Here is a 27,413-nt window from a genome sequence, read left to right on the forward strand (position 1 = left end):
GAGGACACACATTAAATCCAAATGATGATGAGAGCAAATAGAGAGGGTGCTTACCGTTCATGTGGGGTGCGCTGTGACAGCTTCTCCTGACTGCGCCAACCCAAATATGGCTGCCGGTAGGAACTTCTTATCACACTACTTTGTCCGCTAGCCACCGATATGAAACTGGAGTTGATCGGGCCGCCACGTGTGAAGGAGCCACGTTGCGAAACGCTCGGCGATGTTTGTGACGAATTCAAATGCGATGTGGACCAGCGCGAGAATGCGCCTGCACCACCGCCGCCGCCACCAGCCGCGCTATAAACGCTAGTGCCGGCGGTGCCATGCTGTTGCGCCGCCTGTCCGCCATGATGACTATGCGCCGAGGGGCTGAGCAGTAGTGGACTGCGATCAGACCGTTGTGAGCCCAATGAACTGAGCGATGTGGTCTTCGAGTTGAGTCCCGCCCAACGGCCGGATTCTGTGGTGCGTTTACGTGTGAAATTGCCCGGTTTGTAGGCGGTCGTATTGCCCTCCGGCGAGCGTGATGTATTCTGATTGTATTGTCGGAACCAGTCTGGTATGTTGAGGCGTTGCAGTGAAGCCTGCACACGCAGCTGGTGTTCGCTCAAGGCGGCCGGATTGTGATCGTGCGATTTCTGTAGCTCATTTTCGGGTGGCTGTAAGTGGAGAAAGTCCGAAGGTTAGTTTGCTTGGTAAGACATAATAATTAGAAGATCAATAAATGGATTTTTTTTTTTAATTTTCAAGAAATATGTGTCTACTTATATGGCAGTATGTGTTTGTATCTCTACTGTAGTCTTCTTCTACTCAATATAAGCCTGAATGTAGGCAACAGTTTTAGCGATGTCGCAAACCTAATAATAAGCCTTTCAAAGAATAATAAAACTAAAAGTTGAAGAAATTTTTTCTTAAAACCAAAATACCAAACCCTACGAACCCGATCTCACAAAAAAATAAATAAAATTTCTTTTAGAGGAATTAAAATTTATTAAAAGATAAATAATGTAATAAATAAACAAGATTTCGAAACAATAATAATTAATATGGAACTAGATTTGCAATCTGGAAGGAAGTTCTCGTCGATGTATGTGATCCTCTAAGTGCACAAGGCTTAGGCCACGCTCAACTCCTTATTGGACTTGATCAATTCCTCTTGTTGTTTCTGCTGCTGGTCCAACAGTGCGTCCAATACCTTGTTCATATGTTTGTCGCAGCTGGCCAAGCACATATCGGCGTAGCGTGTGAGGAAGAACATGAAGCTCTCCAGTTGTTTCATGCTGCAAGCCTTAAAATCAGTTTCGCGTCCAATATTATCGATAGCATGGATCATGGTGCGCAATTTATGCATGTAGAGTGGCGACTCCTTCGAGTGCGGTATGACAGCACCGGCGATGCTCGAGTGATTAGAATAGGTCCTCATGCGTTTTTCCAAAGCCGTCAATTTGAGCCTCTGATGCTGTAGTTTCTGCAACATTTCCGGTATGGATTGTTTATGATTCGAGTCTAGTGATTTGTTCAGAGCTTTCTTTTGATCTTCTTCAAAGAGCTTATCCAGCGTATCAAAGTCGAATTTCATATCGAAGACGTTTTCGCATTTTGTCTCATTGCTTTTGCGTGGCAATATTAGATCGGCACTATCTACCGAGGCCACATCGTAGTAATTGGTGCCGGTAGGCGATTCAGTGAGATAACGCAATTCACTGTCATCATAGTCGGAACCCACTACTGAACAATCCAAATCCGATGTTTTTATAGAGCTGGCATTCGAGTTAGCAGAATTGTAGACCGAACTTGGCCAAGCGGTACGACCACGTCCCTCCAAACCATTGTTGGTACCTTGTAGACCCACAAGCATGCTGTAGCTGCTTTCCATTGAAAACTTAGCACAGGAGTCCAAGCTTTCAGGCACTCGCGAGAATTCATGGTCATCGACACCGAAACGTAACTGTGTCTTTTCGTTAATAGTTTCCTTTATGAAAGTGAACATGCGTTCTATCTTCTCTGGTGCCAAATATTTGCCGTTGAATGGTACAGCCAGATCGCCAGTGGAGAACCAATAGTGTGAGCAGCCATTAATAGTCGGTAGACGATTCGATATGTCGGCTTTGTCACCCGACTTTTGTGGTGAGAATTTGTAATCATCGATGCCAAAGTGTAAATCGCTTGTCTCGCTACTCTTCTGGCTGAATATGTCATATAATAAGCGTAGACGGTCCGGTGGATTGTAGAAGACATCCATGTTAATGGTGAAGTCATCAGCGCGTATCCAAAACTTGGATGTTCTCTCTTGCTGTTCGTTGTTGTGACTAACATTCAAATTGAACGAGTTACCAAAGAAGCTGGTCTCCATGGAGGTGGCCGATTGAGGCGTTTGCGTTTGCGAACGATCAACATGCTCCAGCGGACGGTCCTCACAAATCACTTGCATCGCTACGGAGTTTCGACGTGAGTCCTCCACCGGATTCAGCGAGCGACGACGTGCAGCAGTTAGTGTGCTGATAGGACTTAAGGACTGTTGTTGTAGTTGGCGTGCTGCATTGTTGTTGAATGCCAGATGTGACTGGTTGGTTGTCATGCCCCGCACCGGTGTCGAAGAAAAGTTGGAGCGATTCTGTTGCAGTGTTTTCTCCAGCTCAGGTGTGAGTTTGATGAAAAGTGGCGCAGAGCCCTTACTTCTGCGTGGTTTCGGCACAGGTGCGGAACGACGTACCGGACTCTCCATGCCATTTGAGCCAGTCTCGAAGCCGAGATCGACAAAACTGTCGATAAGCTTCTGGAGAGTGTCCTCCGGTTGTGTTATATCCAAAGCTGACTTGTTATTGACAGCACTTTTTGCGTCTATATTCTTTTCCGGCAATTCCGGCTGTTGCTTTTCCTGCTGCGTCTTCAATGATGGTGATGACAAATTCAACTGGCGTATGCTATGTTTGCGTCTAATCTCGGGATCGCTTTCTGTTAAAGGTGAAGGATCACTTTCTGTGTGTGCCGAAGGTGTGGACATAGCTGTGAGTGTATAGGCGGACCTTATCTTTTGTGGGGTATTCAAATTATTCATGATGGTTTCGTCGTTGATAGTTTTATTTTCTAGTTGCTCCTTATTTAGCGCCTCTTGTGCTGCAACTGCCATTTCATTGATCTGATTTTTGGTCGGTTTATCTTCTGTTTGCTTGGGTGGCTGCATTACGTTGACGTAGACAACTTCCTCCTCTTCCTCCTCCTCTATTTTCTCAGGGGCTTTAGCGTGATCGCTCTCAGAGTCGGTAGATGACGGTATGGGACGACTCTCAATAATGCAGTTCTCTTTCTTCCAGGTGAGTGTGCGGCGCAGCTTCTTCTTGCGTGCTGGTTTGATGGGTTTGGCAAATTCAAATTCGGCTGTTTTGTTGGCATAGGCCGTTGGTGCGGTTTGTTCTGGTTGTGACTCATCGCTTGTAATCTGTGGAGTTTTAAAATCGCCAGTTAATAAAAATGAAACACTTTTGTTTTGGGTTTTTGTCGTACAAACCTTTGGTAAGCTAGAGAGTCCCGATTCACTTTCCGCTTCCGATTGCTTATCTGAAGATGCCAATGAAGAGAAGTCTTGCTCGTTTCCTTGTTCGGAGTTAGGGTTATTAGTCGAGGGTTCTGCCTTGGGTGGTTGTGGCGCCTGACGTTTCACCTTTCTCTGGCTTTTTCGATTTGCGGTTTCAGCGTGAATTTCATCGCTGGAAGTGCCTGTCTTGCTGTTGCTGTTGCTGTGTGACAGTTCAATTTCGATGATACTTTTATCGATGACTTGCTGTTCTCTGGTTTCTTTAATTATTTTCAACGCCTTTTCAGTTTTCTTTGAAAGATAGCTATCACGTCTCATCACACGTGCTTCAACGCTTTCCAACTTAACCTTGGCCTTTTCCAACAACACATGTACTTTAGATTTGGATTTAGTCGAACTTTTCGATGTATTGACTTCATCGCCATTTGCGCACAAAGAATCCTCGCTGTTTTCTACAGTTGTAATGTCGAAGGTAACGCCATTCTTCTCCATGATCCAGTTGTAGAACAACCGCTCCATGTGCGCATTTTGAAAGATGGCCTTGGGTTGTAAGCGTTCGGCTCTAGTGCGACGTATTTTCTTCGGTGGCCCGTAAGCTTCGAAGGAGACTGAGGCGCGCATCGATTCGTTATTACGTTTCGATGAACGCTCTATCTTGCGCATATCATGGATGAATTGCAGTTCACGTGTTTTACGTGGCAGTATGCGTGGCACCTCACGCTTAGGCGCCAGCTTGTCAGGGCTTGGCTTGAGCACGACAGTAAGCGTGCTGACATGTAATTCCTCAGTCTCGACTTCCTCGTTGTCCACTTCGCATTCGGTTTGCTTAGCATCGTTGGGCTCATCATCTTGCTCTTGCAAAGATTGTAATGCAGCTGCGATCGCTGGCGGTGGTGGTGATATCGAAATGCGTCTGTTGACTGCCTCATATTCAGGTGTCTTTTGTAGTTCGGCCAGTCTTTTCAAAGCCCATGTAGATATCTTTGGTTTGGACAAATTGAATTTGGTCTCCAATTCACGTGCCAGCTCCTTAACTTTCGGTGGCTTCTGCTCACGTTCGCTGCGCTCCAACTCCTGCTGTACCGTAGCTTCCACGAGGCGTGCGTGTACGCTGAACTGCGGATGCTGTTTGGCCATATCCTCAATGAATTTGTTATATAGCAAAGCTTTATCCTTCACAGAGAGTTTGCGGAAAACATCTTCGGCGACTAGGCAAGCACTCTCGCTGTCGCTCAATGCCTTGTCGGTGTTGGTTTGGCCGGGTTTGCGCTTGAAACGTGGACTGGGCACTGGACTAGGCAAACTAGTGCGGAAAGATGGCCAACGACGGACCTTGTTGGTAGGTTTCAGTATACCCAATTTCTTAGGCGGATTTACTTGCTGTGTGACATTCATTTGGTTATAACCCTTCTTTTCATTGGTATCCCGACGCATCAATTGATGAATTTTGTTATTAAACATATGCGCCATTTGCTTAACCTTCGATTTGCGTGTAAGTTTTGGCGATTTTGGGCGTAAGGTCGGCGATGGTACTGTTGGCATCGACCGAAGTAATTCCTTCACTTTTGGCGCCTTCTCTTGTGTTTTCCGGTTTGGTTCGTTTACACTGTTTTGTTCGTATTTTTTGCGCAATTGCTGTATGCTGCTCGTCTGCGGTGTTGGTTCTGCAGGCTGCTTACATATTGTGGGCGAGGCGTGCTCTTTGTACGGTGGTGGCGGCGAACCCATAGACTTGGACATTTGAGTTTGGAAATTTGCCACAGCTGCGGCAACAGTGCCGTAGCTGGGCAATTTGTTGGGCGTATCACAACGAGATGGACCGGAATCCACATTTACGTCTTCATCGAAGTAACCCATACAATCATTTATGCTTAGTGACACGTCCAGATCGGTTACTTGTCGTGGACCCGTCGAATTCTGATAATCTTGCGCCGTATAATAACGGTCGTCCTCTAATGAGCACTCGTAAATCTCCTCGTAAGTCAACGTAGCCTCCAGCGGTGTTGGATGACTCAATCGACGATTTATTTGACGTAACCGCTCCTGACGTTCGATATCTCTCGATATGGAGAGGCAATTTTGCAAATTTTCACTATTAAACGACGAAGTATTCAATAAAAGCGGTTGTTGCGAGGAATCCGCGTTTCCGTCACTATTAATTCGTGTTGAGTTGAGCAACATATTGTTCGTTTCTATTATTTTTTCGATTTTATCTAATTCACGTTGATAAATAAGCACTTCATAAGCGTGATCGCCTTCGACGATTTGTTCGTTCATACTGAACTACCAGGAAGCTGCGCATGCGTTTTATATCCTTGGCCACAGCATACTGATATATATCCGCGAAAGAAGATCACTCGATTTGGCAAGCGCCAATAATGCAAATGCGCGGGACAAGGACAACAAACAAAGTCATCCGCGTACACGAAAACGAACCGTATTAGCGATTTCGGCGATCCTCAGCGCATATCCCAAGATGGCTCAGGGCAAAACGGCGATTATTGTCTGGCTAACGACTTAATCCGCGCACTCACACACACGCAACTGCGCGTCGGCTACCTGTCGTGCTCTGCACTGTTGTTAAGCCGACAGGCGACAAAGCAGCGGAGGCGTGGCAGCAGCGTACAGCCTTCCTACACCTGCTACCCGCGCGGAGTTGTTGCAGTGCAAACCATGAACAATGCGCTTTCCAGGAATTTTGCTACATTTTCGCCTATGGAAATTTTGCATTCGCACATATTTTCGCGCTCGCTGTATTTGCATAACCTTGAGCATGTCTGTATGCGGAATGCAATTAATGGAAATTCTTGCACAAAATGCTAAGCGTTTTTGTAATATTTCTCATCAATACAGTTCTTGCCGCTTTTTGATCCTTTTGTGCTAAAAACAGGTTTCGATACCCTTTTGAGCGCAACACCCAGCAAAGTTTCTATATTTTGTCCTTCATTGCAATTCAATAATCATCATGTTCGTTCATAATTATGGAAATGTTTAGTTGTGTATTTATGCAAAATAAAGAAACAGTGTAAAAGAATCTGTGACACATTATATTGTTTGACCCATGGTAAGATTTCCCAGTAGTGATATTCCGAAGGATTTGTCTTTTCTAGTATATTTATTATAGCATAAATTCCTCAGTTTCTGTAGTATTTATTATTTTTTTACTGCCACTACCCATTTGGTATGTAGTTTAGGCCATTACAGGTATTTAATCGCTTTCGAATAAAAATGAATGTAAATTCTATGGAAAAGTATAACTCATTATATTGGGTTGTCAAAAAAGTCTTCCGGTATTTTGGCCGATGTTACGCTGCTACTATGCCGGTCTCTTTCGACCAATTCAGCCATTTTATCGCAATTTTCGACGACAGGCCTTCCAGAGCGTGGCGCTACGTCGACCACCTCTACACCAGAACGAAAACGTTAAAACCATCGTTTTGCGGTGGAAATGGAAACGGTATCGGGTTCATAAACTGCACAAATTTTATTGGCGGCTTGAGATGCATTTTTGCCTTTATCGCAGTAGTACTGTAAAATATGCCGTATTTTCTCTTTATTTTGCTCCATGTTTGCGACGCTATAACTCACGAACGACTTAAAAGAAACGACGAATCAATCAAACTCGTGTTAGCGCGTGAAATGAGCTTTTCAAGAAGGTATAGCATGACCCGATGCGACGAATAAAACTAGAACTGTGCGCTTTCAGCGCCAACTAGCGAAAATACCGCAAGACTTTTTTGACAACGTATATATGCACATAGATCCAGTCCTGCTAATATATCGTCATAATTTAAGGTCTCTTTGACATTTGCATTAAAAACAATATTTAATATATGATTTATTTTCACCATTTCGAAAAGGTGGAACACTATAAACGACCCTTAGAGCTAACTCCTCGTAGATACAAATAAATGTTGGTTTTTCAATCACCCAACCTCACCTAATTTGGAAACACTTTCAGCTCTTTAACAGCTTCGTAGAAATATCTTTGGTTAAGTGTCCTTTAACTTTCAGTTTAAGAGGTCGATTTAAAAACGTCGGTTTTTTTTTGCAAAAAACCAATCTAGAGCATTCACAGCAAGTACTGGTAGAGTATTTTTCCGAAATTGGTTATAGTTGGAAAGTTACAGAAGTGAGAAAGTAAGTTCTTTAGAGCGTGTGGCCTTCACACCGGAATTTTGAAACGTGTTTTTCTCGAAACTATATTTTTCAAACTGGTGTTTACGATTACTCAAAAACAGTCAGCTTTAGAATTTTAATGGTAGATTCATCACACATTGCCCGAAGTAGGATTTTTGAAAAATATGTAACTGTTTCTTTTATCACAAAAAGTTGTTGCAAAAAATTATGAAATGTTGGGTTTTAATGCTTAAAAGTCTTCAAAAAAAGTTATTTATTTATTTAAAAAATTTAATTTAATGAAATATTATAGTTACGGGGTTTGCTATCTGCCACAGATAAACATAAAATTTGCTTTTTGATTTTAGGTAAGCTAGTCTGCTGGAATCATGAAAGCCGTTTGACTACCTTTTTGCTTCATGTGTGCCATTGGAGCGCTAATTCTCTCATAAACTCGACTCAAAATTAGTAAAAATTTGAAAGCTCTTTGTTTTTCTATTTCAATGAGGGTTTTCACAAGTCTCATAAAGTTATAACGATTCGAAAGCATAGCATTGAGAATTGTAAATGTATAAAACCCGTTTTTGTATGAAATCCAACAACAATTCTTTTAAACAAGTGTAAAAATTTACATTTTTACGACTTTACGATGCTTTACAACAGGTTGTGGTACCCCAAATATAAAAATTTCTAAACAAAAAACCTTAAAAAAATGCTCGTCACACGGCATGACTGTCTGAAATAGTACTTGAAGAATTTTCGTAAAATATATTAAGCTTTGAATTTTAATAAAATTTTTTAAAATCTTGTCAAAGTTCAATTCAGAAATTGGTTCGGTATTGTTGAGAAGCTATTTTATTCTGATTTAATGCTTCTCTGCAGTCGTCTGATCAAATCCTTAATACTGGATACCCCTTTCATGTATCATTACATGATTACTTTCAAGTATTGGTCTTGCAAAAATAGTAGAACCAGCTTCGTACGAATTACAATCGCTTTCCCCGTTGGGTATTTCTCTATGACACACATCCTTATAATGAAGTTCAATTTAGTATATGTCATTTAGAGCAATCAACAAGTTCTTGTTGCTGTACTTTGCTTTGTTCCCCAACAATAATTTTGCCATGAGTCAAAGCCCATTTATCTGCCCATACATACATATATACAAGTACATTTGTACTTTGTATTCACAAATTTCTAAAGGATATTTAGCTGAATTACTGTCCTCATGTGAGTTGGATTGTGCGAAATGCTAGCAAATCCCAGTGCAATAAAAGGTAGCCATAAAAGCTCATGAATTTGATTGATGGGTCTTTAATTACTACATATGTATGTAATTGCCGATGAATATAGTTTTTAGAGCACATTGGAAGTGTGCCAACACTTTCTTATATTATATACTGGCAGATAATCGAGTTTTATGAGCATACTTGAGGCATCTTACTCAGTTATTTGCATGAAAGAAGTGCGAATATAGATAATTTAATGTAATTTATTAACAGTTTTCAATAATTATAACGAGATGGTCCGATTACCCCAATCCATGACGATGGAGCAGATGTTCCATTGCCCGATCATGAAGAAATTCGAATAGCAATTACCCGCCTGAAGAACAACAAAGCGACAGGGGCCAATGAATTGCCGGCGAATGTATTCAAATTCCGTAATATCGCATATATGGTCTTATTGAGCCCACAATCAACAAACTGATTTGACATTATCAGTGTGGGTTTAGACCAGGAAAATCGACTATACCTAGATATGAAGCGAGGTTTTGAACAAGGAGACTCCCTATGGTGTGACTTCTTCAATCTATTGCTGAAGAAAATAAATATTCTATAAGCGCATAGCTGCTGGCATACGCTAATGATATTGATATCATAGTTCAGTGAATCAAGAAACAGCGGCTGTGCTGGCTAGGTCATGTTGTCCGGGTGGAAGAGAAAACTCCAGCTTTGAAACTTTACGATTTTTATTTATTTAATTTTTTCCATAAATATGTATCTCTATACAAAGAGTCTGTGTCTGTTTCCCAGATGATTATCAAATTTATTGACCGCTCAAATAATTGCTCGGTTTGCCATAACACTTTGTTTAAGTATGAAACACAAAGCTCTATATAAATATAAATAAAGTTTTGAGTCATGTCTATATTTATAATATATGCTTATATACCACACATATAAGTATATAAAGCATACCTATGAATGCATATACCATAAAGTATACCTCAATAGTTAACGTGAGGCCAATAAAATAAGCACTAACTCGGCACTAAAACTAAAATGGATTTCCTTATGTTTGCAATTTATGAAATTTTGCTAATAAACTTAAATGGAAGTCCCATAAATGTGACACATTTGCTGAATTTCTTTTCTTTCATGGTTTTATTTTCTTTTCGAAGCTATTAGATGAAGTGGACGAAAATTACAACAAAATAGAATTAATGGAATAATAGACATATAAAATAATATAACCTCAGTTTTCAGACGAAGAAAGAAAGGATAAACAAAATGCACTTGCATTGAAAAAAAAAATTGAGTTTTGGTTATAGAATGGTTACATATTGCTTATATGTTGGTTATATATTGGTTATAGTATATTGGATATATTTGAAGTCGGTAGCAAAACAGACGGAAAAATCGCGTTTGTGGGAAATGTTCTTCGGATCATTCTGAACCCTGCCTGAGCAACTATGGATCTAAAACCGGTTTCAATCCAGCCATATTTTTTATATTTTTATAAAGTATACTCTTGAATGCATAACGCATAACAGACTACTAATTAATTCTCATCTGTTGAGTTATAATTGCAAAGTAATATTTCCAGTAGATGTAGGTTACTAAATTATATTCAAAGTACAAAGTTTTCTACAAACGAAAATATATTACAAAATTGCACAAACATTTTTTCAGATAAGAAAGAATAATTTCGCTGTATAATCGTGAGTGCGCTTAGAAATTTCGCTAACGATATTTTCACCAAAATTTAGCCGAATCATATCCTTTGTTTTCCTTGCAATAATTGTCATTATTTCCCCAATAGATTAGCAAAAATGCGTTTGCCTGCCTACTGTAGTTAAAGGTTTTTCTTTATGTTCTTCAAGGACAAATTTCCGGTCATATTTTTTATTATTGTTTCTGCTTAGTCTTGCGACCTGAATGCACCTCTATTTAGCGCAGTTCTATTTTATTGTCTTCATAATTTTGTTAAGTTATTGTTGATAATTTTGGTTAATATTATATGTATATACCTATTTATACACGAGAGCACCAGTATTCTACAACTGATAGACAATTTGTCGCTCAATCAAAAAAATTTAAAAATGATTTAAAATTACTACTTTGAGAAAACAAAAAATTTAGATATATTGTGCAGAATTTTAATATTTGTGGTTAGTAGAGCCCTAAGTATTTTCAACTATTGAAATTAAGAATTTTTTATTTTTTATATGAATGGAAAACATTAATTCTGATGGCAAAGTTGGAGGTGTGAAAGGAGGAGAATATACTTTTCAAGCATAAGCACAGATGAAGGAAAAACGTTATAATAGAAGCCGCTCATTTTGAAACAAAATTTGAGGTTTGCTTATAAAACGGTTACATATCAGTTATATCTGACCGCGGAAGCCTAACATTTTATGCTACATATACGTAATATAATATAGTTGATCGTAAGCAATAAAAACTCAATTTTTGTATTTTAGGTGACGATATACATACATGAATCCGTACATTTTTAGTTTGGCATCATAGATTACTCTTCCCTTACCAAACAAATTCTTAATGAAGCAATTAAGATCAATTGAGCAATTTAACACCTAATTTAGCACACAAGCGCGCAATTAACTAATTGCTCAATTAGTACTGCGCTGATAGAGGAGGGAAGTCTATATTTAGTGAGAGAATGAAATATTATTAAGAGATATGGCAGAAAACGAAAATATTATCTTTTAGTGCAGTTAAGTACAGTAGCTGTTGCCTCAATTTTGAATAAATCGGCCTTTCGTTTTTCAAACACAAATCCAAACTCCATCAATCAGTAAAGTTTTTATAATAAACTAATAAAATTGTATTAAAGAAACTTTATATTTTATCCACCCGCAAGTTGTCACAAAACAAAAGAGTTGAAATGATCTTTAATCAGTTTTAAATAACGAACGAATTAAGCTAAATTGAGTACCTTTGAACAAAAAACTCGATTAATTAATTTTCATTTTAATTGTTTCACCAAATTAAGAAAATTTACAATTATAAATATTTATTGATGATTTAAATGGCATTTTTTATAAATGAATATTAAGGCCATAAAGTGGTTTAGAACCGCATGGTAATATAGGTTAGGTTTGGCGAATATGCTGATTTTTCGTTAAGCCACGAATAATCCCACTTGGAGACGGCTGTTCGTTGTGATGCTTACAACCCCAAAGTTCTGATAAAAAAGTACGAATAAAAAAACCGTCGCATATCTACAAAAAACCTAAAGCCAGCCATAAATTTATTGAGTCAGCAGATATTGACTCCAATCAATTCGCCGGTTTCGTAGAAAGTATGGCAACCAAGAAGCTTCAACTATAGACCGACAAAAGGTAGTCAGTGAAGGAGAAGATGTCTAGATGATTCCATTTCATTTTCTTTCAAGCAACTTTCACAAGTTGAGTTCTACAGAACTCTCTACCGGAGGGTATGCAAACGTCCTTAAAAGAAGCATATCTGCAGCTACTTTATAAGCCGCCACTTTTGCTTGAAAAATACTTCAGTGGCTTGGCTGTCTAAAACATGAGTTAATTGAGAGCTGCCGACAGAAGTCTCCTCTTCCAGCCTTTTTTTCAGCTTCGATCCATCTGGGAAAAAGTCACCGTGTATCTTCTTCAGCGACTCGGTTCCACTCACATATCCCAAGGAGATATTTGCGCGAAGACGATACCGGTAGAAGTAGGCTCCGCGGCGCAGTGGTTCAACTGATCAAGGATGCATTTGAAGAGGTTGAGGATTTTGGAAATTGTCCGATCTGAACGAAACGTAATCCGTTCCCACGCTAGTTGGGTTTACGTAACCGGAACGGACCCGGATTTTTATCCGTCTAAGAGCTGTCAACTCAGCATATAAAAACAACAACAGGATTTCGGAATGTTCCTCTCTGGGAGATGCTTCTCGGAGTTTGATAGCAATCGTCACAGCAATGGACTTACCGGCTATGTCCACGGCTGTTCTATGTGGAATGGCATTAAGTGCCCTACTCGAGGACAATTTAGACAAAGTTCCAGTTCAATTCCTTTTTTCTTATGGGAAAAAGAACCAAATCCACCAACGTCCTTACATTCAGGAGGCACCAAATATTAAAAGAAAACTAACTAACTAGAAAATAAAGCAATGATTGTCTACAATCATGCTATGCTGGCCGCTCATATACGGCGTGGTCCTTAATTTTTCAAGGTGCGACGCTTTAGCAAAGAGAAATGCCAATGAGAAAGGGCAGACAAAAGCGATTAGAAGCAATTAAGGCGGCCACAGGCAGTGGCGGCAAAACTGGGGCGCATTTCAAAATAGTTCAAAAAGAAAGGTGAGGGGAATTTCAAGAAAAACACTTGCAGCAGCAAGAAAAGTTAAAAAGCCCAACACTAAGGTGACCAGGTGCTGGGAAAACTTTTACAATCATAATAAAAAAGCCGCAAAGGCAAAGAGCCATTTTAATAATACCAGCATACTAAAGAGATGTAAAGCAGACTAGAGTAAATAAGAAAAGGCATGGGGCAAACAAAAAAAAAAACAAAAACAGTTCACATAACGGGCACAAGCGGCAGCTTAACTCGGAAAATGACATAAATATTTCCACTAAATGAATTTTCAAGTACTCAAACTAAATGCCATTTTTGTCTGCTAAATAAACAGTTAGCATTGAGCCGGTGTCACTGTGTTTGTGTGTGTGTGTGTGTGTGAGTGCCATGTGTGCCAAGCAAAGTGGCGTAAGACAATGCGCCAAACACACACAGGTACACATGCATACAAACACATTGTGTCGCTAGAAATGTCAAACTAGGGGGGCGGTTGATTTTTCCGGTTGGAGGCTTTTACAATATTCAAGCTCTTTTGCATCGCACACACACATGGACACATGCACTTATGTGTATGTGTAGAGATATGAAAATGAAAGAAATCTCAACGAGAAATCGCATCAAATGAATTTTTTACATTAAATGGGTCGCCATGTGCTTCCGAGCAGCATGCCAGCCGGGAAACCACTTGGGGGTGGACGCGAAGGCGAAGAGGAAGCTTGCAAAAATAAGCGGCAAATATGCGAATAAGCATTTCATACAAATTTGGGTCACACATGACGACTTTGGCTTGACTCGTTGCCATTGGGCTGCTAGTTCCACTGCTGCTGTGGCTGCTGGTGACATGCCTTCGCTTGACATTTTCTGAATTGAATGCTCAAGTGCGGGTCGCTCGCTGCGACGCTGGCGAGTTAAACGACTATAAGCCCCCCTCGACTGTTATTGTTTCAAATGTGGCTGTGGCATAGTATTTTTCCTTAATGCTGCTGTACGATTTGTTTCATTTTTCATTTCTTCTCTATATTTTTGTGCCTTTACTTATTCGTATTGGGTTTTAACCGCAATTTTTGACCTTTTTGCATTGCAACATTGAACATTCGCCTGAGCGACACTTAATCGACCTTTTTAGTTATGCCCAGAAGTCAACTGTTTGAGGTTATGTAGCAGTGGTTTGTTTGTGTTTTGGAGGTATTAATGATTTGAACTTTGTATTTGGAATCAACTGGATTTTAAAAGCCTACACAGGTGTATTTTTCATAGCGTAAAAGTTTATAAAAAGAGCTTCAGCTCTGTTTGAAGCGTTCAGTCTGTACGGCAGTTGTATGCTATAGTTGTGCGATCGGAACGAAATGTTGGAAGATTGTGGCAGGACTTTCACAAACAATTTTTACCAAATTTCATGAAAATATCTTGTCAAACAAAGAAGTTTTCCATACAAGCACTTCATTTGGAGCGGTCAATTTGTATGGCAGCTATATGCTATAGTTGTCCAATCTGAACGCAATGTTGGCAGATTGCACCGATGCCTTCGTCAATACTTTATGCCAAATTTCATGAAGATATCTCAACAAATAAAAAAGTGTTTCATACAAGGACTTTATTTCGATCGGTCAGTTTGTATGGCAGCTATATGCTATAGTTGTCCAATCTAAAGGAAATGTTGGGATATTGTAGCGATGCTTTCGCCAATAATTTATGCCAAATTTATTGAAGACATCTTGTCTAATAAAGACGTTTTTCATATAAAAACCTCATTTGGATCTTTCAGTTTCTATGGCAGCTATATGCTCTAGCGGTCCGATATCGGTGATACCGACAAATAATTAGCAGCTTGGAGAGGAAAGCGCGTGTGAAAAATTTCAGCTAAAAAGCAATGATATAATTAACCATTAGTTGTGTATGTCTATGTGCTTGGCCTTAGGCTCCCACGCGCCTTTGTACTCGCTTTTGTTATGAAAAAGTTTATATATGCATAAAGTCATTTTAAATTACCTGATTGTACTCGATCATTATTAACAGTTTTGCATTCGGCTATTTATTCGCAGAAATTTTCGTGAGCCCCTGTTCAAAAGTGGTGTTGTTAGACCAAATTTCGTAGTGCATTTACATTTTTTTGTTGCTATTCAATTCATTTTAAAAGCGCATTGCATTTTTTTATAAAAAATATTATAATTTTCTATTTACTTGCTGCTGGCGTTTTTTACACAAATATATTTAAGAAAATCGGAATTTGAAATATTTTAAAAATAAAAATTAAATTAATGCGAATTTTTCTATTTTTTTAATATTTAACTCATTTCTTTTTTTTATATTGCAAACCCTTAGTTTTTTGTAAATTGTCTTCCTTAATGCATTTTCTGTATCTGCATAACAAAAGTACAGTTAATTTTTACACCTCATTTCCACTTTGCACTTCACAAATCACTTTCCCATCACTCGCCCAGCAATCACACGTGCATTATTTATCCGTTAGAAAATCAACCCGCGCGTTAAACTCGCACTCAGCAATCGTTATTGCAAATTACTTCCAGCCGACGCATATTCCTTTTGTTTCCAGCATTTAACGTCATTTCTAAGTTTTCATGCCGTCATCAAGCAGTTAGCTGCTCGTTTGCCCACCCACACCCACAGTTCAACATCCACACACTTGTTTATAGACTATTAGAGAAAGGGCTGCAAATCGTATTGTGCTTGTCTTACAATTGCATTGTCGACAGAATAAACTATTTGTGCCAAAGCGGTGACCTTTTATGTACTTGAATACTGCTCGTAGAAAACGTGGGTAGGGAATTTCTGCTGATGTGGGAATGGCTGTAGAGTATGGTGTAGGAGTTGTATATTCATATTTTTAGTTCAATGTCGGAGACAAAAAGGACTTTAGATATCTAATAATAAGTTAATGAATCATGTTTGTAATGTCGAATGAAAATTTAGGGGGGGTTGCTTAGATTAGATTAGGATATACTGATGTCATGCGCTTAGTTGAGCGGAAGTATTCCGCATACAGAACGTCATAGCTGTTTGCGAACTTTAAGAGCGCCTTGATATCTAATTTTGATACTTCATCTAGTATCTTGAACTGCAAAGCTCCAATTTTGTTACTTCATTCGTATTTTGATATTTCATTTGGTATCTTGAATTGCAAAGCTCCTAGATATCTATGAAGAGTTCTAGCTAATGCTGTTCAGAAGCATAGGAGTGTTTCAACGGCCTTTTCACTTTTGCTTTTTCTGCATCTATCGCCAGTACTTATGCCCATCCGGCTCGCATGTGATGCCCGAAGTTTGTGACCTATCTATAGGCCAACAGCCCTCCTGCAGTCGCTTCGAGACCGGTTCAGTAAAAAGCCACGAGACGACTTAATCGTATAATAAGTTTCCGAGTATCTCCTGTGCGTAAAAATCTTTTTTATTTGGAAACGAAGTAAATTTTTTTCTTAAAACCGCTTTGAAAGCTTAATACATTACTGATATTGATAATAAAAATATATAACAAGTGTCTAGAAAACAAGCCCAACATAGTTATCAACATTGACATGGAGATCTAGTGAAGAAAAGGTTTGAGTGCAATAACAGATGAAACATAATCGAACCTTTGAGACCTACTAGAGAAAAGGGTTAAGTACCACAAATTAAAGCTAACCTTTGAGATATACCGAAGAAAAGGCTTGAGCATAATATCAACGCCGTAACAAAAGACCGATGAATCAAGATGAACAAGAGATGCCTCAAAAATATTTGGTTGGCAGTGTTAGTATGTATGTATATCTATGAGAACTAATAAATCATAGAAGAAGCTGATAGGAAAAAAATTGAAGCTTTGAGTGCACTCTTTGTAGTCGGAGGGTTTGGACGAAAAAATATTTTCGGGCTGCCTCTTGTCTTAACACACTTAGAGGGATGTCAGAAATGATTATGATGACTTTTAAGAAGTACTCCAACTACAACTTATAGTATATAAAAAAGAAGCATTTATGGCAATTTAATATTCATAAGGACTAATATCGTATCGATGATTAGACGTTTAACGGTAAACTCGACAATCACGCAAACCATAAATTTGTTAAAAAAAAATATTGATTCATCACTTCTTCCACTGCAATTTGCTTTCTTGCATTTGTTTGTTGCTGTGCTTTGCGCCGTCTGCGACATTAAGCGATTGAACAGCCACAAACTTCGCGAACTTCCACTACAGCGCTTTTCAGGCAAACAATTTACTTAATAGCTGACACTAAGCTAACGCTATAACGGGTGTTTGCCACAAATTAGCGCACACGAAAACATTTAACTAATGACTGACGGCAGGCGAAGACGCGCGCGCGACGCCAACGCGCCAGCTGATTCAGTGGTCACAACTGCATACTACAACAACGAAAACCGCGAAGTGTGTATTTATTTGACTGCTAGAATGTCACGAAAATGTCACAACCACACCTACGTGTGGAGTCGAAGGGTGAGCGCGTAAGGGCTGGCGTGTGGCGCGCTCGTGCGAAGGGTGTTTTGAAGTGCTTTGAAGGCGAAGGATTGTGTCAGAAACGCTGCCAACAGCGCGCGGCAAACAAATGCCATGGCCGCGCAGATATTTCTCAATTTAATTAAACGCATTTCCGCATTACGATACACAGTGGAAGAAGTGGAGCAACTGCGCGCTGGCAAAGGTACGCGCCCGCGTCTTTGTGTGTGTGCGCAAAGGAGTTTTATGTTTGCCTTTTATGCCGTAATGACAGCGCGTCAACACCAAGCCGCTGTGCATGTGTATGTATGTTGTTGTTGTAGTGAAAGTTGGCGGTGTGGCAGGCACACCTAGCGCGCTGACACACCTCTCTGCGCTAAAGCCGAGCGCTACAGAATACTTTTACACGTTTTCCGTTGTAAAAACTCACTTTGCTTTAAAAACTCGAAATATGTGTTGTCGTTGTTGTTAATTTAATTTTATTTGATGTTTTCAATTTCTACACCGCGTTTCACTTGAGTTCCCGAACGTTTTTCGCTGTGCAAGTTGAAGTTTGCGCTAGCACGCCTAAATGTATGCTACACAAATGACCTTAAAAGCGTAGAAAAATGTCACAACACAAAGCAACAACACAATATGTGGCACTGGCACTGCAACGACACAGCGTTGCTCCAGCGCGCTCGGGCAACGCGGAAGCAGCGCCGCATGAGTGCTTAGTTGTTGGAGCAAGCGCTGGCGAAATCACCAATTTATATTTTATTGCCAAAGGCGAAAACTACAAGAAAACTTTCACAACGAGCGAAAAAATCAGCGACTTATTGGTTTGGCAGTGATTTCGTTCGATTCGTGTGAATTATGCATGCACACGGCCGACGATTTCCAAAAAAAAGACATTACATCGCAGAACCGCTTGTGTGTGTGTGTCACACACTGCTGCAGCAAAAAAAATATTGAGACTATACAGCTTGAGTGCGCATACACTTAGCAACTTTATTTCGTTTAACTTTTTCACTGCACCACTTGAGTATTGCATACTTTAGGGCGTTTCGCCACATTTCACATACAGAAAGCACTCGAGCACTTTTTCACACAACGCAAAACCGTACATTTTTCCGTGCTTCCGCTTTCGCAGCACAACTTTTAACACACTCCACGAGAAATACTATGAAATTTGATTATTTTTGCGACGAATTTTCACCACATACTACAAGAGCGCTTTCCCAAGCGCTGCGCTCAAGCGACGCAGTCTTCGTGGTCGTGGCCGACGCATGGATCTACGGCAAAGGCAGAGCTGGAATTATGTGATAGATACTCGCCGTGGTAGTTGCAAGCAGGCAAGCGAACTCGTTGGCCGAACCAAAAGCTGTGCGCATGTGTGTGTGTGCGTTGCTTAGTGCAGGATATGGAGCACACTCATACCAGCGCGCACACAAAGACACATACCAGTATATAGTAGAATAGAAGTAAGATAACCAAATTGAAATAGCAATATCGAGTAAACGTAGTGCTTCACAACCACACACACACACACACATACAAACACGTTAGGCACACATTCGGCCCGTTAAACTCCCCAACACAGCGAAACACCGCGAGCATTTCCTTAAAAAGCGCATACAATGAAATTTGTTGGCCCGGTCCTCGCAACTGTTGGCTGCCGTCGTGCCTGAAGACACACTAACACACACACATACAAGCATAGAGAAATACGCCAAGGCATAGGACAACAGAGAAATACATGAAACAAAAGCGTAGAAAAAAGGAAACAAGCGAAACTTGCACATGCTGAATACAGGAAGCTTTTCTATGTGTCACAGCACACACACACACGTGCAATGCTTGGTGTCCAATGCAATTTACTCTTGGGCGCATCCATGAAATGAGCAATCAATAGCGCGATAGCAACAGTCGTCCGTTTGTGTTAAGTGTGTATGTGAATGCTTCACAAGAGAGTGTGAAAGCTTTTGTGTTGCGTGAGAGCGTGTTTATGGGAGCGTATACGGAGCGGGAGTGAACGCGTGCGCAGGACTTGTAACAAAAGCTTTTGTGTCAATAAATAAAAGGAGAATGCAATAAATGTCAGCACAGAAGGGAATAAAGTAGATTTGGAGCAAAAGCTTTTGAAAAAGCTGCGCACAAAAAAGCTTAGTAAAGCGCTGAAGTTGCTGTTGGTGGGCTTAGTGTTACGGAGTTGCTATAAATTCCACATGTTGCTATAAAATATGACCTGTTATTTGCATTAGGAGGTTGTATTCACTTGCAAGTCAGAAAAATACGTCGTTTTTACAATTTTTTGAACTAGATACAGTTCAATATAAACGATTCCTTACAACCGACAGAAAACATTCTTGAAGTATTTCGAGGAATGGTGCCGAGTTGACAGTCCTTAGCTGGAATAAAAATCCGGGGCGCTGCCGGTTACTTAGATCCGCTTGTCACGGGAACGGTTCTGATTACCTAATCGCTTGGTTTATATGGCAGATTTATGCTATAGGAAACCGACCTGAAGATTTTCTTTGGAGCTTGCAGTTTGGCCTTCGACAATAAGCCATGCCTACTTTGATGAAGATATTTCGTAAAATTGAAAATCTTTCCATATAAGGACTTTTATCGGAACGTTCAGTTTGTATGGCGGCTATATGCTATAGTGGCTCGATATCGGCGGTTTCAACAATCAGCTGATTGGAGAGATAAATAATTAGTTCGCGTATGTACGGACAAAAGGACAGACGGATCAATTATATATAATATGTATACATTTTATTGGGTGTCTGACCTTTCCTTCTGGGTGTTACAAACAGAGTGGCTAACTTAATGTACCCAGTATATAAAAAACCTACTAGTTTTGGATTGTGCAGCCGATCTCCAAGAGAACCACCTAATCGTTCCCATGACAGTCGGGTCTACGTAACCGGAACGGACCCAGATTTTCATCCGGCCAAAGGCTGCCAACTCGGCAGGACTAACGAAAAGAAGTATCTGCCGGTAAGATACAATTTCTTGCTTAAAATTTTCTCAAATCAAAAATTCAATAAATTTATTGTTACCACAGATGAATACTGACAACAAACGGAAAAAATCGAAATTTTGATTTTTGACAAAATCGTGGCTTTCCAAAAGAAAACTTGACTTAAAAAATCGTAATTGTTAATAAAAATCTTTTTACGTAGATCATTACCTGGCAAATATAGCTAAGAGTGTCGCGTGAAAACCTAAAGTCTATCTTTAGGACCGACTTGAAACCCGTTTTTCGAAAAAACGGGTCTAAAGTTTTGGGAGTCAATTACATTGAGTTAAAGAATTCTTCCATTAAACTCATATCTTCGAAACTATTTGACGACTTAAACAAAACATAATATCGAATTTTTGGAATACAGAAGTGTATATAATCTCTTAAGGGGTTACATGGGATTACAGGTTTCAAAAATCGATTTTTTTTATTATCTTATTAAATTCGACAGCTCCTCTAGATTATTGTCCCAAATTTTCACGTTGATTCGAGTAATACGAGACAGACATACAGCCTTGAAAACTTGTACGCTCGAGGCTATCTAGGCTAAGTGCGCCGTTGACTGGCAAGATTTCTCGAGAACTACTCAACAGATTTTTAATGAAATTTTACACATGTTTTTGAGATACAATTCTTAAAGACTTGGATGAAGTAGTTTTTTCGATTACGACTATTTGAAAAAAAATGTCGCGAATTTTTCACTGAAATTTTAATTTTTTTGTAAAAATGTCTGCTAAAAAAACAATTTTCAGTTCTTTTCTTTCCTCCATGTTCTAAGTTAAGGTTTTTAACTAAAACATATATTATATTTTAACTTTAGATGATCTTGTCAGAAGTTATTTTCAAAATTTTGAGATTTTCTTTGTTAATAGTGTATATTTGTAACAAGAAAAAATTCTAATAAAATATTTCATTGTTTTACTAAAGTAAACCCATGTAATCACTTAATGGGTTACAGGGATTTCCAAAATTTTTGTAACATATAAAAACTGAAATATTTTATTAAAACTTTTCATAATTCCAAATATTGACATTTCACAAAGATTTCTTGATATTTTCAAAGGCAAATATGTTATTCTTAAACACAATAGATAACATTATTCATCAAAAGTGGTATTGCCTGGAATCTCGATACTTTATGGTATTTTTCTTAAAGCATTGCCACCGATTCATTTGTGAGGAAGTGTTATTACGGATTTATATAAAAAAATTCGAGCCGCCCCTGAAATTTTTCCTCAAAGCCACTTCTTTACATTACATTAAAGTATGTAGATGTGTATTTTATATGCATATTAACGGTAATTCAATTTGCAGCTTCAATTTAGAGTGAATCAATGTTGACACCTGAAACTCATTTTAATTTCACAGCAGCCGAGACTGAAGCGATTCTCCGCTAATCCAATTGCATATGTAAACAAATGCGTGTCACCGAAGCTGAGCAAGCAGCGCTCGCGTGTAGTTGCTAAAGCTGGGTTGCTGGCTAGTATACATATATACATACTAGATTTATATACATACATCCTTGCTAAATCCACAATATATCCCGATACTTAGTGCCACTGCAGCAGCATGAATTCTAACAAATGCAGATATGTGATAACACCTGATGGTGTGTGTGGATTTTGCTTTTTAAAGGCACCGTGAGCACATTAGTTCACAGGAACAAATGAATCGATATACAAGTATATAAATGTATGTTATATGGGAGTGTATGAACAGATATGGGATCGTATGTTCATTGCTGTTTTAAAGTGTCCTTTCATGTGGCAACCACAGCTTCCGCTGTTGACTTTGGGTGAATGTATTTTTACTGTTTGATTTGTATGCTTATATTAGTGTGTTTTCAAAGACTTTGGTGCCTCATGAAAGAGTGTGATTTTGATGTATGATATCTGTTAATGTACATATATGGGTCTCAACCATATTAGTTGACTATTGGCTATTTAAAAAAGAAAAAAAACAGGTTTACACATTCTGTAAAGGCTGATGATAGTCCATAAGATAATCGAACAATTGAACTGCTTTTCATATAAACATCCATTTTGGGCATATAAATATCACATAGGAGGGTTGCCTTTTAATTTTCGGTATACGAGAACAAAAACAAATTTTATTCATCGAAAATTGTTTTTTGTTTCTCAAAACATTCTCCAGACAGATTGCAATACTAGGGTTGCCAAATCTCAAGATATAAACAAAATTTTTTGGAATTTTTTCTCAATTTTAATAACGATAGTAAATTAAAATTTGAAACTGCGTAATGAACGGAAAAAATACATAAGTCCACATATTTATATAAAGTACAGTGATGACGACTCTTCTCCACTGAAAATTCTCGGCAGAAAGTGTGATATTTCTAACAAATATGATATGTCTCTGTGCCAATAATTTTCCTATGATCGTTGATCGAGTATATAACACCTTCTCAGAGAAAGTTAGCTCTTATTTCAAAAATACTGCTGAAACCGAAATATTATCTATCAATGATTAATTTCACAAAGTTGTGGTCAAAAATTCAATGCGTGAGCTCGTAAAAATGTTCAAAAAAGTTCGAATGTAAGCATAACGACACGCTTTGTGAATCTGCAACAATTTACAGATTTCGAATATATTTTATAGCTTTGTCAGAATCGGTTCAAGATTTATAAACAAACGCTACCTTTGCGAAAACATGCTTAAAGGTGAATTATCAAATGTGAATATTGAACGCTGAAAAATGTGCGTATCGAATGTAATAATCGAAATTGAGTTTTTTATTGCTTACGATTCGCTCATGTTATACATATGCAGCTTAAAATTTAAAAAATAAAAATAAAAAAAGTTCAAATGTATAAAATACAATTTAGGGCAGATATCTTTCTATAACCTCCTTATTTAATTAAATTTTCTTACTACTTTCACAACAAGGTTTTTTTGACAGCAAAGTTTATATAACACTGCATTCGACTCACATCATTAATTATATGCTACTAAACTAAGTAAGTCTTCATCATTTCGTGTATGTTTATACACACCCTTCCCCACCTAGCAATGCTTGTAAAATGACGCCTCTCTTTTTACATGTCGAATTTTGTATCTCATTAATGAATTCACTTTTAATTAAGATGACTTCATTAGTGTTGCTCCATAGGCTCCACAGGTCGATGTGAACCACCTGTAGCTTTATTGTTGTTGCTGTTAATTATTTTTGGCGTTGAGGCGCTTGTTAGTGGAGTTAGAAAGACTTTGTGTTGTTTGTGCGATTTAAAAAAAAATGTATATATAATTTTTACGTTTTTACGAAACAAAAAAGAAAACATAGTTCATTCGTCTACATTAATGTTTGGTTACCTTCAATATACAAATAGTCCCCATTTGATATTATGCTCTCACTTAATTACTAGCGGTTCTCCAATCGTCGAAACACGAATATGGAGGCTGGAGGCATCGTTACTGTATTAATTTGGGCCAAGAACTCAAACAAAAAGCACGCTTAATCTTGGCGTTTGCTACAGACAAAGTAAGCAATGAATACGGCCAAAAGTTGTATCACACTCCAGTCACATGTATGTATGTCAACATAATAAAAGCCCGCTAAATTTTAAAATTTCTGTTTTTTACTTAGTACGATTGAAGTCATAAAGTGCTTATATATCAGGAGTTGCCATCACTCCAAGAAGACGCGAGATAAGATATTACATATGTATCCCCGAGCTATCTTTTCAGAGAATATTTTTGTGTGATTCTCAGTTTTTTCCGAAATACTGAATATGTGTGGTGCAGTCCCTCACTAGGGCCGAACAATACCATTCATTATATCTAGTGGTTAAGCGGTTACAAGGATTTTGTAGGTAAAATATGCATATTTTCACCAATAATTTTTTCATGTAATAAATAAATTTATTTATCAAAACTTCTCAGCTTATCAAAGAGCAACATTTGAAAAGTGTTCTGCGAATTTTTCATAATTTTTTTTTTGGAAATTCAGCCATTGGCAGTTGGTTTTCGAAGGCATTGCCCACAAACGTGTCTTCGCGGCGGTCAACATAATAGGCGAAGGTTTCAACAAAAATCGAATTTTGTTGGTCAGTAGGTGAGTATACTTAGGTCGTGAATAAACGAAGAATTTGTAAAAAAAAAAAATAAAATTTTTGGCAAAGATGCAAGCAAAACTGTGATACAGGTCTAACTTTTACCACAAATTGCCTTGAAAAAATTAGTTGAAATCGAAAAAAATACCTTCGATCAATCACGAGGTCAATTCTATTTAGAAGAACTGTGAAAATTTTCTAGCAGATCGCTTCACTAGTTTCTGAGACCAACGACTTTGAAAACGATGTTTCGAGAAAACCCCGAATAAACATTGAAGCCGATCGGGCTGCCCTAACGGGCCGCTTTCCCAAAAGATTTCCTATACTTTCGTTGCGATTGCCTTGAAACTTAGGGAGAACTACTCTAGACATATTAAAAAAATTTAAACGATTTTTTGGAAATTTCGAAATTCACATAATACTTATGCGAATCTTTTGTTTTGATTTGATTGAATTTCTCGAAAGTTCGACTAAAATTTATATTTACGGTTGTTTATGGTGAGATCTTCGCCATCCAAGAATTATTCTAATAAGCGTATCAATTGTTTCTTAACCTATAAGAATGAAGAAAAAATCAGATTCTTCAACACACTTGCCAGCAAAACCACTTAACCCTATATAAACAATTGAAATGAACTCAACGAAAAGAAAAATTTTGTTTTTTGTGCGCTTAATTTTTTTATAACAATACTTATATATCTAAATAAATATAAATTAATAATAAATTTAATTTCCATAACCATCATTGTCACCAAAAATAATATCGCCTCTTTGTCCTTGTCCTTCTTGCTCTTTTTGTACATTTCGTCATTAAGTAAGTCCTCCTTTTCATACGAGAAATGCGTAATCTCTTGGAGATTTCCTTGGAATCTTTCGTATGTACCTGCTTGCCCCCGTTTTTGTCTAATTTATCTTATAATGTCATGTAGCGCAGCGCTTTGTCCAACATCTCCAAGTCGCTGGGCTTTTCCGGTTCTTCCTCGACCACGACGTGCTTCTTCATTTTGCGTATATAGCGTAAGGCGAAACGCTTGTACTTCTGCTTAATGAACTCGTGGAAATCGTGCTCTTCATGCTCCTTGCTGACATTGAGATTGGAGGCAGCTTTCTTGATGCGTACTATTTCCTCAGGTTGCTCTTTTTGTTGATTCTTTAAGATCTCGCGCCTCAGCAGTAAAGCAAGTATGCGTGAGCCGGTCGAAACTTTCGGTTTCTCGGCCAACGCGTTCGTGCGTGCACGAAATGGTTTTTGTTGTGGCGTGTCAGCTAGTGGGTATATGCCAGACTCTTCAGAATCCGAACCGGAATTGTCACCCTTCAGTGGTTTCGGTGATGGGGCGAATAGCAGGCGTGGTTTTTTCGCCATACTAACTGGTGTGCGATCCGGGCTTGCGTTGGCATCGCTGAAGTAAGTCTCTTCCTCGTCCGAGGATCTGCGCATTGAGATCGGACGTTTTGGCTGCAGCTCTTGGCGTTCGATTGGCGATTCTGGTTGCGGTTTGCGGTTACGTCGCGGTGTTTCTTTCGCGATACATAAAGTACGCAGTTCCTCATGCAGTGATGATGTGGGACTTGGCATGCAGCCCATATTGCTTGGCTTTGTGGCGATTTGCAGTGAGTTCTCCAGTATTGTGCGTGTCTCACGTATTTGCTCCTCGAAGTGCTGACGACGTTGACGCACTTTGCGATTCAGATTTTCTATGGTCTCCAAGTTCTCGACGAAGAGCGATAGATCCTCCTTGGAGAAGTATGCTGTGTTGACGCGAAATTCAGATGACGAATGGAAAACCGGTATGGAGAAGAAACTGGCGTTTTGTTGCGTGGCCATTTCTGTAGTTGTTATTTCTTCACGTTCGTTTCGCAAACAAATTTGTTAATAAATTTTAGAATTATTTCTTATACTTTTTTGCTCTGGTCGTGTTGTTTAGATTGCAACGATATTCTAGCGAATGCTGATCTCTGCCTCACGGCACGCACCTTTTATAGCCAAAGTTGGGCACCTGCGCAGGTAGCTAGCTTAAGCTGTCTCGCCGAGGACTTCATTGTTATGACCATACCTTCGGCGCGCCCACCTTTCGCCGCTATCGGCGATCTACCTGTCTCGCCGAACATGCGAATTTCGCAGGCGCGTCGTCGCGTGGGAAATTCCAGGTTGCAATTATCCTTAAGCAGCTCATTAAGCGGGTGCCTTTGTACAAATGTGTCCTCGTGATACATTTTTTACCTTGAATTATGTGATGAGTAGCCCTTTTGTCGTAAACGATGAGATCGGCTTGCGTTCAGCGGTCGCGTATTGTTGCTTCCGAAATAAATATTTTTGCATATCCTTAAACGGGCGCATAGTCGCTCTTTTACCTGGAAAATTTACCGATTTTCAAAATTGCAAATCTTCCTTTCTTTTGAGCAATTTTGAATTTCTTACGGTTGCCGGATTTTGCCGCTGCTCAAGTCCTTGAACAAAAGGTGTCAATGCGCGTAATTTACCGTTGCTTTTGTTTCGCGTACAAAACCTCACTTTCCTTTTGTATTTACGTGAAGTGCTTTTGTTTTTTGCTGCTAACCAATATGTCACGTGCTCAAGGACGGTATTAAAATTAGTTAGGTGAGAGATTAGAGTGCAACACTTTGAATTTCTATTATTATGTTTAATGCTATTTGCGATATTAGCAGTAA

The 27,413-nt window shown here is 38.9% G+C and overlaps 3 protein-coding genes across 8 annotated transcripts in view; all 3 read right to left on the reverse strand.

Moving 5' to 3' along the window:
* The window catches only part of LOC120767909 (serine-rich adhesin for platelets), a 174,246-nt gene that overhangs the window by 33,664 nt on the left and 113,169 nt on the right, over window positions 1-27,413 (reverse strand). For 5 of the 6 annotated variants that reach the window (XM_040094264.1, XM_040094263.1, XM_040094265.1 and 2 more), the window contains one exon: window positions 55-659. In XM_040094264.1, the coding sequence (XP_039950198.1) occupies window positions 55-659 (605 nt within the window). Of the gene's footprint in view, window positions 1-54; window positions 660-15,200; window positions 15,358-27,413 lie in introns of those variants that run through there. The other variant, XM_040094267.1, reaches the window with a different exon arrangement.
* Window positions 1,115-5,812, reverse strand: LOC120767910. Its single transcript, XM_040094268.1, has 2 exons — window positions 3,509-5,812; window positions 1,115-3,439 (listed from the first exon to the last, which is right to left on the reverse strand). Exons 1-2 carry the CDS (start codon window positions 5,810-5,812, stop codon window positions 1,115-1,117), a joined length of 4,629 nt encoding a protein of 1,542 aa, XP_039950202.1.
* On the reverse strand, window positions 25,654-26,568 carry LOC120767911. Its single transcript, XM_040094269.1, has one exon. The coding sequence runs from the start codon at window positions 26,566-26,568 to the stop codon at window positions 25,654-25,656; it is 915 nt and encodes a 304-aa protein (XP_039950203.1).

This window comes from Bactrocera tryoni, chromosome 2, assembly GCF_016617805.1.
Source record: "Bactrocera tryoni isolate S06 chromosome 2, CSIRO_BtryS06_freeze2, whole genome shotgun sequence".
In the NCBI taxonomy this organism is placed as follows: domain Eukaryota; kingdom Metazoa; phylum Arthropoda; class Insecta; order Diptera; family Tephritidae; genus Bactrocera; species Bactrocera tryoni.